General features: G+C 43.1%; 1 protein-coding gene across 1 annotated transcript in view; it reads right to left on the reverse strand.

Moving 5' to 3' along the window:
• NEO1 (neogenin 1) overlaps nucleotides 1-16,482 on the reverse strand; it is a gene marked incomplete at its 5' end in the record, with an annotated part of 114,034 nt that overhangs the window by 37,419 nt on the left and 60,133 nt on the right. Inside the window, 3 exons of the mRNA XM_008943967.1 lie at nucleotides 184-332; nucleotides 869-1,023; nucleotides 5,434-5,653. Coding sequence (XP_008942215.1) covers nucleotides 184-332; nucleotides 869-1,023; nucleotides 5,434-5,653 — 524 coding nt within the window. The remainder of the gene's footprint in view (nucleotides 1-183; nucleotides 333-868; nucleotides 1,024-5,433; nucleotides 5,654-16,482) is intronic.

Below are 16,482 nucleotides of genomic sequence, written 5' to 3' on the forward strand. Positions count from 1 at the left end.
GAGAATCCTAAGGAAATTTAATGACCAAGACACTCAGCAGTCTCCAAGTATCAACCTCTGGATCAGAGAATGCCAGAAGTAAGAGCAGTTCAGATTAAGGAACACTTCATGAGATCTTTCTAGAAACTGAAGGTAAAAGCATACAACAAAAGACGAAAGGCTGGGAGGAGCCCGGCTCCGTACCTGCTCCGTGTCCTGCCCCTTCTCCATGTAGTAGAGTTTGTAGTTCTGGATCTCCCCATTGCCAGAGAGCGGCGTTTCCCAGCTCACTGTGACGGAGGTGGGGGAGCTGGCGTACGCGCGGATGTTGGGCGCCGGACCAGGAAGCTGGACTGAAATGGAAGCGGGAAGCTGCTAGTCACCAAGCCCAACCACCAACATTTTCCACAGCCAGTTATTTTAGCATCAGCTATTCACCACTCCAGTTAAAAGATGGGTATTTTTTCACATTTCAGCATTTCATGTGCGTGTTTTCAAGTCCCACCAGAGAAGTGGTCACAGTTGGCTTCGTTCTGTTTCCCTGGAATGGTTTCTGTGCTCTAATTCGTTCCTGCAGAGAACTTCTCCCTGGGTCAGATCCCTTTTGTCCTGAACGATCCTAACAAAGGACAGACTTTGCATTTCTTAAAGTTCTCCTTTTTTTTTCCTTTAGGTAATGACAATTTAGAAGTATTTCTCTTATCAATTCTTCTCTAGTGGTGAGAATAAATCATAGGAGCACATGAACCCAGAAAACCATTTTGAAACCACAGTCTGCAAGTGCAGCACTGAGGGCTAGCACTTGTTCTGGGAATGGAGACAAATGGGGAAAACAAGGAACAGAGAAGTCGATCCCAAAGTGAGGCAGACTCCCAGCATTACAGCTTACCCTCCGGCTGAGTTGCCACCTTCAGCGGCACCGAGCTCTCTCCGGGGCCATGCTTGTTCTGAGCCACCACCCGAAAGACATAAACGGTTTCTGGCATCAGGTTTTGGATCATCACTTGTGTCTCTCCAGGACGACTGGTATTTTCAACACGTTCCCTTCAGGAAACAGAAGGTTTGAGCACAGAAACAATCACCGATTAGTAAAGGGGTTTTGGAAGGGTGAAGAAAGGAATCGTTGCTGCTAAGATGTATCCTGTCTGAAGGTGTCTGATGTGTTGATGATGTTATTAATACTGCCCTGACTACACAATAGAACAGTAACATGCCAGAATTGCTGCTGACAATCAACTAACTCTGTAACTTCTCTTTAAATATGCACTGAAATAAAAGGGTAGATTTTCCAGTCTGTGCCGAATGCAGCGCAGGACCCTTGATCATCGGTTATCAAGCTCAGGATCAAGGGGAAGAGTTAAAGTTTAATCATCAGCAAAGTGCAGCCTGGATTTGCAAGGTGCTGCTGTTGTCATGGCAAGCACCACAGAGTTCCCTTTGGGCAGGGTCACCTGCACATCGTTCTGCCCGTGGAGGAGCCACCCACGCCCCCAAAATACAGCTGATGGCAGGATCACAGCAGGAGCAATCCAAACCTTCCCCGTGAGAAAATGAAGGGAAAAGGCGGCTGCTTTGGATACAATCCTTTCCCTTTTGTCTGCCGGACTTCGTTTAGCTCTACAGTAGAGGGCAGACGATTCTCATCCCCAGGATTAGCTGCTATTAAATAATTTTTAATGCAGAAGCCCAGGCAAGATTATCCCAGTCTCCCTATTCCTACCTTCCAGTCATTCTCTTTAGTTTATATATGGAAACATGATTCCCAAATCCCCATATTTCATTTGTTTCTTTTTAACTCAACTGGTAGAGTTGATACAGCATAACTTAGTTGAAACATTTTGAAATCGGTGTTGATTTGTGCACTGTTCCACTGTATCCATACAAAGGGAAACAATACTGCAACTGAAGATCTAGTTAAATATTTCCAGGATATTCTCCTTCATGAAAGCTGAGCTAAAACGCCATTGCAAAACCGGCCTCATTTCAGAGTTTTATTCATTTCCATTGTTAAATGAGCAGCGCCATTACAGCATACTTGAATTTAAAATGTCTGTGAAAGATTTTTTCTTCTTTTAATGTTTATAAAGTCTTTTTTGTGAGAAAGGAGCCGAAAGAGAAACGAGACATGCCCAAGAACTATTGCAAGACCGACCACAGAATGAAACTGGGGAGACAGGAAAAAGAAAAATATTTTGCCTCACTAACTCAGTTATAGCTAGCACAAAATGTTTGCCCAAAACCACATTTTCCAATGGGTAATTTCCTTTAAGATGTGTCTGAAAGACGGTGGTCTCTGAAAACTCCGAGTCAGTGCCAGCTGATTCACAGCTGTGGAATAGCATCCCGCCCCCACTGACATGCAAAATGCATTTTCTGCCTCCAGTGTAAATGTGCTCACTGATTTTATCTAGGAAAAAGGAATAACTGGCACTCCAAGGTTATTATTTAAAATTACAAGAAAAATCAGGATTATTTTAATGGAAAGACAACATTTATCAAAAAATAAACAGACATGTTGAAGTGCTGCAATTTTCAGTAGTAAGTAGGAACTGCGCCTTCCCTCGCAACAGTATGGTAAAAATACGTTGAGATTAATCTAATTAAGTGCTCCATGAATCTCTCGTTTATGCCCTTTTGTAGGGAGCCTTGAGCACCTTCTCCCAGCTCAGATGTCTTTAGGTGGGGCTTAATAGGTAACAAACCAGATGGTCTGTATGAATAACTGTAGTACTCTACAGAACATTATGACTGTTGTAACTCATTCCAGTTTAATCCCCAATTAAAGAGCTTTGTAAACTGGAGTGAAGGTCTGTAATAGCTATCAAGGGGCTAAGCCTGCGCCTCAGAACCAGTGACAAGCACTGATCTGGAAAGGGGAAGCCTGAATCTACACGTCCACCTCAGGCAACACGTCCATGGCATTACTGCCCGAGACAGCGCTGCCAGCCGCAGAGCCTGGCGCGGAGCTCAGACACTCACGGCACCATTACACCCAATTAAAGCCCATTTTCTCTCCTTGAAGCAGGCCACGTTCAACCCGGGGCTTAATATTATTTGAACACTTCACACAGGTTAATTTACCATCTTGCACCAGCCATGGGCCAGCTACCGCTTTAAGTTCTGTCCAGACCTTGAAAGGTTGGAGCTCTTCTGCCTCAGTGCTGGTCTGGTCTAAAGCTTCCCAGACTCAATCTGCCCCGGCTTTGCCTCCCCAACACATCTGAATTTGAATCCCATTTGAATTTTCATACACTTTTCAGAAGAACTGTCTTCAATCATACAATCGTTTTGGTTGGAAGAGACCTTCAAGATCATCAAGTCCAACCATTCAATGTGGAAAAAACATGTAATTAAACAATCTGTAAGGAAGATAAACCATCAAACCAAACTTGAATTATTTCAGAAGCAATAAAAGCACCTACTACAACTTGGGCAGCGTTTGTATTTTTGCTGTAATTCCTTTTTTGCTGCTGCTTATGAGTCTCGTCTAGCATTCAACTTAGGGGCTGACATTTTTCTGCAAGTTTAAAAGGTATATGTAATTTCTCTGGGGGCAGAGGGCACCTGAAGCAGCTGGTGGCATAAAGCCAATAGTGAGGCACAGGAAGAGCCTTTCGCAGGAGTGCCCCATAATTATGGGGGGGGGGGAAATGACATTCCTTGAGCAGAGGAAAATAAAAGGAAGGTAAATCAGCAGTGGCTGAGGCAGCCGGTACGTCAGGAACCGCGCTCCTCGTGCACTGCACAGAGACTGAAGTGCTGTTCACAGTATGAAGAGGACTCTCCACAGCCCTTCTGAGACAGTTTGGAGATGTCAGAATATCTCCCTAACCCATTCCATCTTAGAGGTGTTTTTTTCATTTTTCACAAGCCTGATTTGAAAGGTAAATTACTCAAATCCCCAGTTCAATCACTCCTTAGACACAGATGAGGAGGAGACAACACTTGGGTCACTAAAAGGATCTGGTAATGCATGCAAAGAAAAAGGTCCATGTGGGCAAAGGCTGTAACAGCGTGAGGAGATGGTGCACTTAAACCCACAGCAAAGATCCATGACCATGTCTAATTCAAGGAGTACAAAACGATCACTTCAGCAGGGTTTTATAATACTGGGGAAGAAAGGAGGGTGGCACAGCCAAGCTTGACTTCAAATTTTCTCATTTCCAGCTGTTTAGGTGTGTGTGACACACTCACCTGTTTTTTTTTGCTTGGCAGGTTGTCCTAGGATTTCTTCATGTATTCACCATGAGTTAGAACATTCCTCTTACCCTTTGTCCTGCACGTGCTTTTGGCCTAAGAGGAGTATGTTCTAGATATCTATAGCCTGGTATATAGTGGAAGGGGATGCATTTTGTTTCCTCAAAAGCAGTACTTGAGAGGCATGAAGCCATCTCCAGCAGATTTTTGACACTGAGGGTGGTGAGCCCCTGTCCCAGGTTGCCCAGAGAGGTGGTCGATGCCCGATCCCTGGAACCATTCCAGGTGAGGTTGGCCGGGGCTCTGAGCAACCTGCTCTAGGTGCAGATGTCCTTGTTCAGTGCAGGTGACCTTGAAAGGTCCCTTCCCACCCAAACCATTCTGTGATGATTCTGTGAAGATGTCTATCCACAGAACTGAGAGCGGCAGCTCCCCATCAGTACCTGTGCATTCTACATCCACTTCTTCTCTTTGAGTGACTTTAACTTTGACTCTCATGCTCTAGTCAGTATGTAGACAGGTAATTTTCTCTTGAGTACTAAATCCGATAGGTGAGCTAATTTGCAAGTAATTAAGCATCACTCAAAATTACTTCAACTTCTCTAACTTCTTCAAACTTACCACAATTGGAAACTGTCATTCTGAGCAGTAGATCCCATCAGGAATTAAAAATGGGTGGACTGAGCTAAACCTTTGAGATAGTAGGTCCAAAACTCAGAGTGCTTCACGTTGATGAAGTCTCTAGTTACAGGGTTCACTCGGAGAGAATCAATGTTTAACCACCACCTTCCACGACACTGAACTGACACCTACCACACGGTTCTCTCTAGACTCAGACTCTGTTTATGGGGTTTTAAAGCACAGAGTGCTGGCTCTCAACAGCACAAGGTTTGTCCAGAGATGGTTCCATGCCCACCATGGATGGCATTTCTAGCAGTGTCAGCACTCCTCAAGAGGGGTCACAGCCTATGCCTGCTCTTAGTTGCTAAACACTCTGCTAAAAGTGGGTAGCAACTGCTTGGGGTCAAACAGAAGACCAAGCATTGCTCATAAGGGTATGAATATGCTGCAACGAAGCAAATGGAAATGCGCTCCTTCTAATCAGGGTGCAGGAGGGGAGGGAACAAAACCCCTTGGGCTCTGACGCTCAGTCTCAACAGGCTGCAAAGATCTACAGTTGATAGCCCTTCTAAGCAAAGCTAGCATGAAGAAGAGCCATGGAAAAGCACGACCCATCGTACACGTTGATATCTTTACCTGTTAATACCTTCCTTGGTGTAGAAGATTGAATAGGTGAGGTTGTCTCCTTGAGGGTCCGAAACAGGTGTCCGCCAAGTCAGTCTGATGAAGCGAGTGGAGACGAGGGTGGCCACGACGTCCCGCGGGGCTGAAGGCAATGGTCCTGTTGTAGCTGGTGCTAGATGGTCATTAGTGGCACTGGTCAGTGAAGTGTGAGGTAATGTTGGGATGGCAACATCTTGTCATGTGCAAACATTGGGGAATATGAAGGGCAAACATCACCACGGTTTAAAAAAAAGAAGAAAACAGAAAAAAAAAAAACACAAAAGAAATAAACAAAACCACGATGGGAAACAAAAGAAAATGAACACACACAAAAAAGGCCATTAAACTGAAGGCTGACATGCGGGCCAAGGTAACTACTGAAACTATGGGAGCTATCAAAGGACACGTCACTGTCAAGCAAGCAGACCAGGTCTCCACTGGAATGGAAGTGGCAGGGGGAGGGGAAGGGTGAAAACTGAGGATAAAATGTATCAAATTCATGACCTCCTCGGAGGACGTACCAGCGGCAAACAACGTTTTCATTTCTTTGTAACCCAGGTGTAATACCAAACGTTTACCAATGAAAAAACCCCAATTTGCATTATTTATTTAGAACCACATCCAGCCCCAAGTCCCTGCATTATTCCATTAACACATAGCATTAATTGATACCACTCTCAGTCATTAAACAACGACAGGTGACTACAGGAAGTCCGTGTAAGAAGTGCAAACTCATGCAGCAGGGTGTGCAGCTAAATGCCGGAGCCAACGCCTGTGGTCACTGCCTCCTGGAGCCCTGCTTCGTGTCCTGCAAAGACTTCACAAACTTTTTCTTGTGGCAAGTCCTGCCTGTCTCCCTGTGTTACTGCTTTAAAGCCAGGATAAACGGCTGGGATTAGTGCATTAAAAGGTTGGCGAGGTAACAGCACAAGCGGCAACGTACAAATCGCTGCTCTCCAAATCCTATTAAAGCAATCCATCCAGTAAATCTAACAGTAATATTCGGAGCAGCTGGACCCCAATTACTACAGAGTGTTACAGGAAGCACAATTAGTACCAAAACCCTGAAGCTCAAGATACCCTGAATTGTTCTGGATTCTTAACTATTTACCAAGCTTAAGCCACCTGATGACATTTTCCACATGGGAATCTATGCTGCCAAATACATTTTTCGCTTATTAATTATGGAAACTAACTAAAATGGCTCAGATTTTGCCCAGAAAGGAGCTCAGGACTAGCACAGAGTTTGTTGAGAGCTGCAGCATCTTGCCTAATGTAGCTCCAGATTACGTGGACTTGTGGCTTGACGGACGTGAAGCAAACCCCACGCAAAACCCCTGACTAAACAAGAAAACGTTATCAGAGCAACCAAACCTTCTTGGCTGCACTGAGAAGTCCATTGTCATCAACCACCTGATTTTAAACTCTAAAAGAACCTTGTCAACCAAAGCATCATCTCACACGTACTTGAATTGGCAGAACGAGAGTTTTTCATTCCTGTTGCTCAGGCAACTCCTGACAATGGTGGAAGAACAGATCTGCACAGTGTAACAGAAGTGTGTGGGCAGAACTACAACACACCTCGTTGTGGCGTATCAACCACTGCTGTACAGTCCACCACAGAAACAAGGGTGAACTTCTGGGGACTGACAACCTCCACAAGTGAGGCCCAGTTCCTCTTTTTTCTCCTCTTTTTCAGATACTGCCCATCCTGTCAACTGGGAAACTTTCACTCCCCCAACAAATGCTGGTGTAAATACAACCACCAGTTTAATTTCAGGGCAATGGTGGGTTTCTTCTTGCTTTCATGCTAAAGTCAAGGCTTCTTACTTCAATACCTCTATCTTTACAGCACTCTGCAAGACTCCTAAAGCCAGGAACATGCATATTTTGGTACTGAAAATATAGATCACAGAAAGACAAGTACTCAGGAACATCATCTTAATTACCCTTTCCACCCTGTAATCGCCCCAAACCACAATTAATTATTTTCCAGCAACCCCCTCCTGATAAATAGACCACACCATTAATTTCACACTCATTGCAAAATCTACACTACTGTTCTGTTCCTGTAATTAGATCTCCTACAGAAATGCACCACATTTTAGCTCTTCTGATGGGCTCAGACAGGGCCCCTACGCCCTACAACCGTGTTATTGCAGACTACTCGCTACAGCGTGTGCCACCATACAACTCCACACTGTGTCTCATGGTACAGTGCAATACTCCATGGAGCAACAGCAGCATCTTGGGACAGAAAAGCTTCTACCTCAAGTAATCAGCACTTAGAGTTACAACTACAAGCTTACTCCAACCTACAACGTCACCATTTCTCAAAGCAGTGAACATCGAAGTGTGTTGTAGACAACTTCTTGACACTGACGCTCGATGACCCAGCAGGAGAGGTGCTCTGCTACATTTGCTATTTGTAAATCAGGAACATTTGTTCAGAGGTTTGATAGTCAGTGGCATCCTTAGCTGAAATAACCCTTGGATGGAAGAATTTAAGACCCTGAGGAAACTAAAAAAAGACATCCAGCATCAAGAAGATGCAGAATTACAGAAGAAACTTGAGCATGGACACAAGACCTGTGCAATCCCATGGACAGTAGGCCATACTGGCAACTGAGATCAGGAGAGCTCGCTGACCCTCAGGGACAAACCACTCACACCCCCAGAAAGATCGATTTCCCTATGAGAACAGAGGGGTACAGCAAGAAGGCAGCTTGGCTGAACTCCAGGTCCAGCACAGGAAGCAAAACCAGGGACCAATATGTCCGACCAAACATAAGACAGTAGCAGCACCCAGGCATGCAGAGGTGGAATTAGGAAAGCCAGACCTGGACTGGACAGGTGGATGGTGTGGCCTGTGGAGAGCTGGCTGGCCCAGCAAGCTCCCAGAGTCATGGTGAATGGGATGAAGATTACCAGCAGCCCAGGAGATGAGCACCATTACCCAGGGCTGGATTCTGGGCCAGAGAAGACTTCCTACTTTCACCAGTGACCTGGAGGATGGGACAAGGAGCACCCACAGCAGGTTTAAGAGTTCCCTTGGACTGGAGACTTATCACTGCACCCACCTCTACTCTTTCCACATCCTACTGCCACTGAGGAAACGAGGAGCAGAACACCTTGGTGCCTATGGTTTTCAGCATCATTCTCAGAGCTCATGCCTGACTGAGTCCCAGTTCATTTCAAATTTCACTTTACACTTCAATTGAATATTTTCCCCTTGCAGAGAGCTTTAATTTCCTACCCTTCTATTAGCTAATTACATTAATAATGTTATTTAAAACCATGAAACTGTTTGGGGAATAATCTGCAGGGAAGCTGTTATAAAAGCAAACCTGTGTTTTACAGCTGCATCAGCCACATGCCTTCTGAAGTAGCAACTTCTGAAGCAGCATCTGCTGAAGCATTTTGGTGACCTCTGTTTCACAGGTTATTTAAACTATTTAAGAAAAGAAGCACCTCCATTTTTTTAAAAAGCAGGTTAAACCACTTCATTTCCAGCACAACAGGTAGTTGGTACTCCAAGAAATCCCTTGCAGCCCACGTTCCAGTTGCTCATTTTAATTCTAGGAAGGCTGCAGGAGGTGCATTTCTACTGCATGAACTTACAAAGACCAAAGCTCCACAGAAAGGTCTTGGATGGCCGTGCTCCAGGACAGTGGTGGTCTGTAGAGCTGGGATACATATTTGCACTCAGAATGCAAACCACACTATCTTCCAGCCTTACATTAATACTTCGGTTCCTCTTATATGTCTTGGTAATATTGTTGAGTGCTCTGCTTCAAATTACATGTTCTCGAAGCAAAGGATGCGTCCTACCTATCTGTAAAAGTCATTCTAGTAGTTAAACTGCAATACAAATATTTGAAAAGTAATTAAAGTGAAAGAAAATGCTGAAATTTCTCTACGGAAAATTATTCCCCTGATAAATTTTAAAAATTCATCTGCTTAATCTAAAACACATCCCACATGCTCATGTATTTGTCTCCCTATATAATGAAAAAGATCCATCTTTTACTGAAGCGATCCGCACACGGCACTTGAAGAACCTGCAGGCGTCAAGATGAAGAAGAGTCTGGGAGAGCTGCCAAGACTCCCTGCACAAGCAGAAACCCTGTTTTATCCTCACACAAGACTCGAACCCCAAAATGTGCTTCTGACAGCATTATAGGTAGATCGGGCCAACAACAAAAAACTTGTGGCATCTGAAAGATAAACTGTGAACCAAATAAAAGCACAAAGGATTTGTTAATTCACGTGAGTAAGGTAAGCAACAAACAGGCACAAAAACTCGCCCACTGGAAGCTGCAATTAAATACCAGCTTGGTGGCAAGGGGCTGCTGCTGATAGCTGCAGAGTGCACTTAGAAGACTTAGTTATTTCCTTTCCTTTTTTCCCCCATTCTTCCTCAAAATGCCTTGTCTGTCATTACAAACTGATCTGTACGCAGCCGTGGGAGCAGAACGCTCAGCAGTGCCGAGCTGCCTTAATGAGTAATTACATTCAAATTAGTTTTAATGCCAATAAGGGAGCAGCTTTATTACTTGGGGCTTTTAAGCACAGTGCAACAAGCAACATGCAAAACAAGTCTCTTCTTTCTCACAAGTCATTTCATCACTTTAAAGAAAAAATAACGATCCTCAGGAATACACTTTGCAGGGGCTGAGCGGGGGAGACTGAGGTTAAATAAATGCTGCCGAGAGGATGCATTAGAACTGCCGCAATACGATTTTAATTCCAGATCGATAGCCGAGGAAAGGCAGCTGATTTATCCGTCTGCCTCGAACAAAGTTAAAAGCTAACGAAAATAACTTAAAAACAAAGCAAAATATTTCAAGCAGTCCTTTTTCTGCTCCGTGCAAAAAGAAAATGCCCATCGGTGGCTTTGATCACTGTGGCGAGATCACGAGCGACGGGAATGTGTGACCGTGGTGCTCTTCTGTCACCATCCCCACCCCAGGATGCTGGTCTGGTCTTCTAAAAGGAGCCCTGTCCAACACACCACACCTGAGAATTACTGATTGAAATGCTTGACTGGTTAGCTAATTATTACAAATATTTTCCATGTTGTCCGGCCTCTCTGGTTTAGATTTCCTCTTTCCTCCTTTTTTCCTCCTGTGGCACGTTATTGGCATATTCGCAGCTTCCTCCTGCTCCGGGCAGTAACATTCCAACGATACCATTGGATACGCTCCACAAAGGGAAGTGGAACAGGAACGTTATCTGCTCCAGCTTGGCTGCTCTTATCTGAATGACCTGAAGAGAACAATTCCCCCGGCTGCCTCCTGCATATCTAACGAGCACGCCCTTGCTACAACCTACCTCAGGAAGAGAGTGCTGAAATGTGTGAAATGAAGGTGCATGAACACTAAGAAGCAGCCAGTGGCCATGTTTAGTCTCTTCTTGGCCATGCTGAGCTGCTCACAAAGTCACAGTTGCAGTGCCTGTCAAGTGAGGGGATTTCTGAACCGCTGTTGAGGTTCCCTCTACATCGGAAGGCAGGAGAGGCATCTGAGGGTGAACCAGCTGCCTCTGAGGGCCCAGCACCCACGTTTTATGTACTCTACAGGTTCCACCTGGCCTCTCCCTTACCCTGAACACCCAACACGGACTGGAGTGCACCATCCAGTTCAGTTTCATCCCCAAGACATCGTGATCCAAGACTACTCTGAGATACTCTGGGAGCAGGCATGGGTGGGAAATTTCACGAGTTCTCTCCTGCTGGAAAGGAAAATTTAGGGCATAGATAACAGCAAGTGGAGAATGAGATAGACCTGGCCATTAGCAATCAGCTGGGGGGACAACTGAGGAATCTGGGGCATCAGAGAGTGGTTCATATACACCACTGCAGGAGAAAATAAAGTCCTCTTTTTATGGGCTTCTGAAGGGGTTTATAGCTTTTAAAAGTAAATAAATCTTTGATTTCATCAACAGAGACCTACTACAACTGAAAATAGCAAGTTACTATTTTGCAAAAAAAAACATGAGCTAGGACATTCAGATCTCTAAACACCTTGAATATTTCAACTGTGTGCCGTAAGAAAAAAATAGCCCAGAGGTACCGATATGTTTCATTTTGACTTGAAGTGTTCAGATTAAACTGTTTACCCAGTAAACAGTTTCAAACAGTATTTTAAATAGTTTTAAGTTTTAACTACTATTTAAAATAGTTTAAAATAGTATTTTTCACATAAATCACTACTTAAGTGATTCCAGAAAGATGATCACGCCTTTCAAACATTTTTTTTTTTTTTACTTTTATCTCATGCACTGTTTCCCTAAATTCGGGAAATTCCCTAAATTCCTATTGTATCATTCCTCCTGCTTTGGAACAGAAGGTTTCAACTGTGATCAGGATTAAGAAGCTCTGATACTGCAAAGAGTCAGAGTCAAAAACTATTGATTTTCTTTTGTACACTTCCGCTAACAGCATTCAGAAGATACAGCAGTAACTGGTTGCAATGTAGTAAATATGAAATAATAAAATCACTAAGTCCCTTTATACAACTATCCTTTAGAATTTTTCTTTCTTTCCTATTTTTTCTCCCGCATTTTTACTCATATCAAATTCTCATCCTACTTCAAATGCTTTGTTCATAAATTTATGACAGAAGGGACATCATCTCATTACTCCTAGAAGTTCCCTGCATGATGCCATAAAGTAAAACACATTAACTGGCCCTAATAAGTTCTTACAGGACAAATGGCCACAATGCTGAGGTTGGTACTTGGTCTCAATAGATCAGTTACAGTAACTGAATTGTTTCCTTCCCTTGGAAAAACTAATTAAAAGAAATCTATCAAACCCCAATTCTTCTAAGAGGAGCTTTCAGGCAAAACTGAAGAAGTGAATAAACAGACATGGAAAAATGGAGTGTATTAAACTATTTTCTGTTGTATATAATGAACATGTATTTCCTGCATCCCCTGGATTTTGTAACAGCCACCACCAGAACCTCTGCACAGCTGATGTAAGACACAGACCAAGGTCTACTGAATGTGACCATAAAGAGACAACAAAACAATGTTTCATAGCAAGCTCAAAATAGTATCAATAATTGTATACAAAATTGCAGTTTGTCAGATAATTGAAACTGCAGAACTTTGTGCATGGTTTTCTAAAGAAGAAAGTTTGTTAGAAAAAAAGGCTGTGTTAAAGATACATATTGAAACACAGAGTTTTTATGGTTTATACGCAGGGGTTTGTCCATTACTTGGTGGGATTTAACTGAAAATCCATTTTTTGATTGCTTACCATTTTATGTAACAGATATCTGGTACCAAAATAGACAGGAAAAATAGCAGAATATTTGATAATAGTGTTTTTCCAATGACTTTTTTTTTTTTTTTAAAAAAAGACATGTTCACATGGTAATATCTTCATCAGTGTCTCTTTCTAAAGCCAGCACTTTTACCTTGTCATATTTTGGAATTATAGAATCTTTTAGGTTGGAAGAGGCCTTTCAGACCATTGAGTCCAACCGTTTCCCCAGCACTGCCAGGTCCCCACTGACCCATGTCCCTCAGCACCACATCTCCACGGCTTGGAAACCCCTCCAGGGATGGGGACTCCACCACTGCCCTGGGCAGTGTGGGACAGCACTATAAAACTTCTTGCTACTTTCATCATTTTGAATCAACTAACTACTTTTTCACCCAAGCATCTCCATGGATCATCAGAAAGGAGGAAGAGGCTTGAGGACAAGAACCCAACACAGCTCTCAGAATCAGCTTTGTCTCTAGCAGACTTTAAAAAAAACAGGTATTTTTTCCCCACCCTGAGGAACAGACCCTCCCCAAAACAAAGGCAACCCTCATTTTCTTGGTAAAATGAAATGGAGATGCTTGCTTACCTATTTCTCTATGTGGGCATTTTTTGGTTCTATCTTCTTACATAAAATGGACACTGATGGGCACCAAATAAATTACGACTAGGTAAATACACTGACAAACACGGCCTGGCCCCGAGCCTGTTTGCTAAAGGAAGTCATAAACCCCGCTCTGATAAAAAAACACTCCTCCCATTTTCATCCCACGATTAAAGGCTCTGGTGTAGAGGAAACAATTGGACTTTTTTCCTGTCTGATAAAACCACCACTGGAGAGGAGTGACGGCCTCAGTGACGCACCAGGCGCAGTGGTCGGTCCGCAGGGGAATAAGGCCTCTCCCAGGGACCCCAGCAGAAGCCCCACAGCTGAGATCAGATCCTGGTGTTTCAAGGGAGGATGTAAAGAAAAAAAAAAAAAAAAAAGCCCTGGATGCATTTTGATCACAAGATTCACACTGTTGAAGAAAAAAAAAAGAAAAGGACAGAAAGCCAAACACATCACTACTGATCCCTGAGGGGTTTAAAGACAACTGCCTTTCAACAGATGTTTTTAATGGGAAGGAATTCAAACCGTACCTAAATATTGCAAAAGGATGGGCATAATCCTCACAATTCAATAGTGCATTTTTAAAAAAATTGTTTTGTTTTTTAAATGACCATTCCTTGAGAAAAGCAAACCAACCCCCTGACCAAAACATACCCACAGAACCCAAGGTGCAGGTAAATGCACCGAAGGGACCCTGCACAGGCTGCTCTCTCATTGGAAACATTCATAAATGGCACTCTTAGGCAGAATAAAAACTTCTCAAGAACAGTGAAGCCTGCACCAATGTGTTGTAATTTGACTTAAATCACAACAGGAAAGCAATAATTTTATTTCAAAAGCAAATATGCCACATTTGAGTAAAGCTCCCTAAGGAAGGAAGAGTTACTACTAAAAACACTGCATATTTTTGGCACGTGTTTGTTTTTACAGGATGTGGAGCCATTTCCATTGCTGAAGAGTCACACAAGGTTGTTTCCCTCAGGCTAAAGTTTCACTGGGACGCTGCCAGTAACTCATTTTATCACCTTGAGCCCATCACTTCCTTGTGCCTTCATTTCCAACCTCACCTTTTGCATTTTTCACGGTGTTTTTCAGTTGTTACCCAGAGTTTGCACGCCCAAGGGCACTGCCATTCTGCAACCACCACCAATAATTAACAATAACCATTCCAACCAGTCTGGGTCAGGACTAGATCACTGCCAGCCCCACTAGTCGACTCTGTCAGGATGTATTTTCAACTAAACCCTCCAGGAGAATGGTTCCTTTTCTTTCTTTTTGCAGTAAAAGCCTCAACTGAAATAAATTCACCAGTCCTTGAGCTGTGGTTCTAATCCACCAAGCACAATTCCTACAACACTCCTTCTTACAGGTAACTTGGATAACCCTTCATTTTAAACTGGAGTATTTTATTTAAATGACCATAATGCTCCTCAACGTTTCCTCTGGATAAAAATGTCCCTCTCCCTATTTCAGATCCCTGCAGTCAACGTGTGCCGATGGAGAGGTGGCCGCAGGACACACAGGACTGATCCCTGTGCTACCCTAAGTGGTTTTCTCTAAGAAATAACTTGGAAATGAGAGCTAATTTCCCTCCGTTTGGGATCTGTTGACACTTGAAACAACTCCACAGCAACAACCCTGGCAGGCTCAAGTTGCAACAGATGAGGCTGAACAAGCTGCTTGTGTGCCAAAATTGTACTAATTTCTGCTCATCTCTTTAGCAAACATCAACTTATTTAACTATTTGTTCCTTGTAAATATCTAGTGCGCTCTATTTTCCTTTCACTTAGGTTCATACGTACATTTTTATGATTTTTTTAAGGGAGGGAAGATACCAAGAAACTCCCACCTTTCCTCTTTTAGGCTATAACCTTGTATAGAGCAATACTATTAGATACGGTATTTGGGGTTGTTTATATTCATTTCAACTGGATTTTTTTTTTCTGGGATGTATCTGCTGCTTGCTGACCCCTAACAGGCTACCTCAGAGCCACAGTTTTTAAAGAAACTTGATGAGGTATCAGGATGTTTGGGAACTCACAGAAAGGACACACAAGCCAATCTTATGAGCTCTTAATGAAGATTTTTTACTTTCTCTTTTTAAAGAATCAGGTGTAATGTTCATTTGCTGCTTCTCATTTTTAATTCTAACATAAAAACCCCATGAGTGTTCTTAAGACAGAAATTCTTTCACCAGCACAGGTTTGGGAATTTGGTGCGCACATCACAGCACACAGGAACGTGAGGTTATGCCCCAGATGGATGTGATGGAGTCTACAGCAACAGATACAACGTTTTACATCTGAATTACCCTGGTCATTGACCACTGAAAAACTCCAAGAGATTAGAAAGCAGTAGAGGGGAATTAGAGAGGACACAGAATCTAGTCCCAAGGTGAAATGTCCATTGCTGAGACATAGGAGCCCCTATTAACTCTGTGACTTGGACTCAGAAAATAAGACCCGGGTACAACTTTCCTCTTTCTCCTGATTTTCCTTTTGCACCTTCAGTAGTAATCTGTCAACAGGAAAGCCATGCAGAATCCATTTGCCTAGTAAACTCTCTGGCTCCACAATTAGTTTCTTCTGTGGGAGGGAAGAGAGGTGGTGGGAGATGGGAAAGAAGAAAATACCACACCAGGATATTTCTAATGCAGTGAAAACAGTGACAAACTGCAGCTCATTTCAACACTGAATTCACCTTACTGAAAAGGGAATTTATATTTCTTTGTTAGATTTGAGTTCCCTGTGCTCGAAAACTGGTAAGCCTATTCAGGTTATTTTGTCAAGGCTGCTGGAAAAATAACTGACATCAGAAGTAAGAGTGTTCTCCTAGAATCAGATATCAGATATTTAATTGTACAAATCCTATTACACATGCAACCAAACTGTAAACCAATCCTTTTCCCTTTTTCTCCAAATGGCATTCAGCTGTCTCTGATACTGCTGTATAATTTAGCAACTTTGAAATATAAGCAACCAATTAAGCCCATATCCACACATTTGTTCCCCCCTCTGGTGCGAGACTGACAAAACCTGATATTTTCCTTTACAACAGGAGGCTAGGATCAATTACAAATTAAGGCTACTCCTGTCAATCTTCACAACCCTGCTTTTCAATACCAAAGGTAGGGGAA

This window comes from Merops nubicus, unplaced genomic scaffold (assembly GCF_000691845.1).
Source record: "Merops nubicus isolate BGI_N331 unplaced genomic scaffold, ASM69184v1 scaffold15547, whole genome shotgun sequence".
NCBI lineage: Eukaryota > Metazoa > Chordata > Aves > Coraciiformes > Meropidae > Merops > Merops nubicus.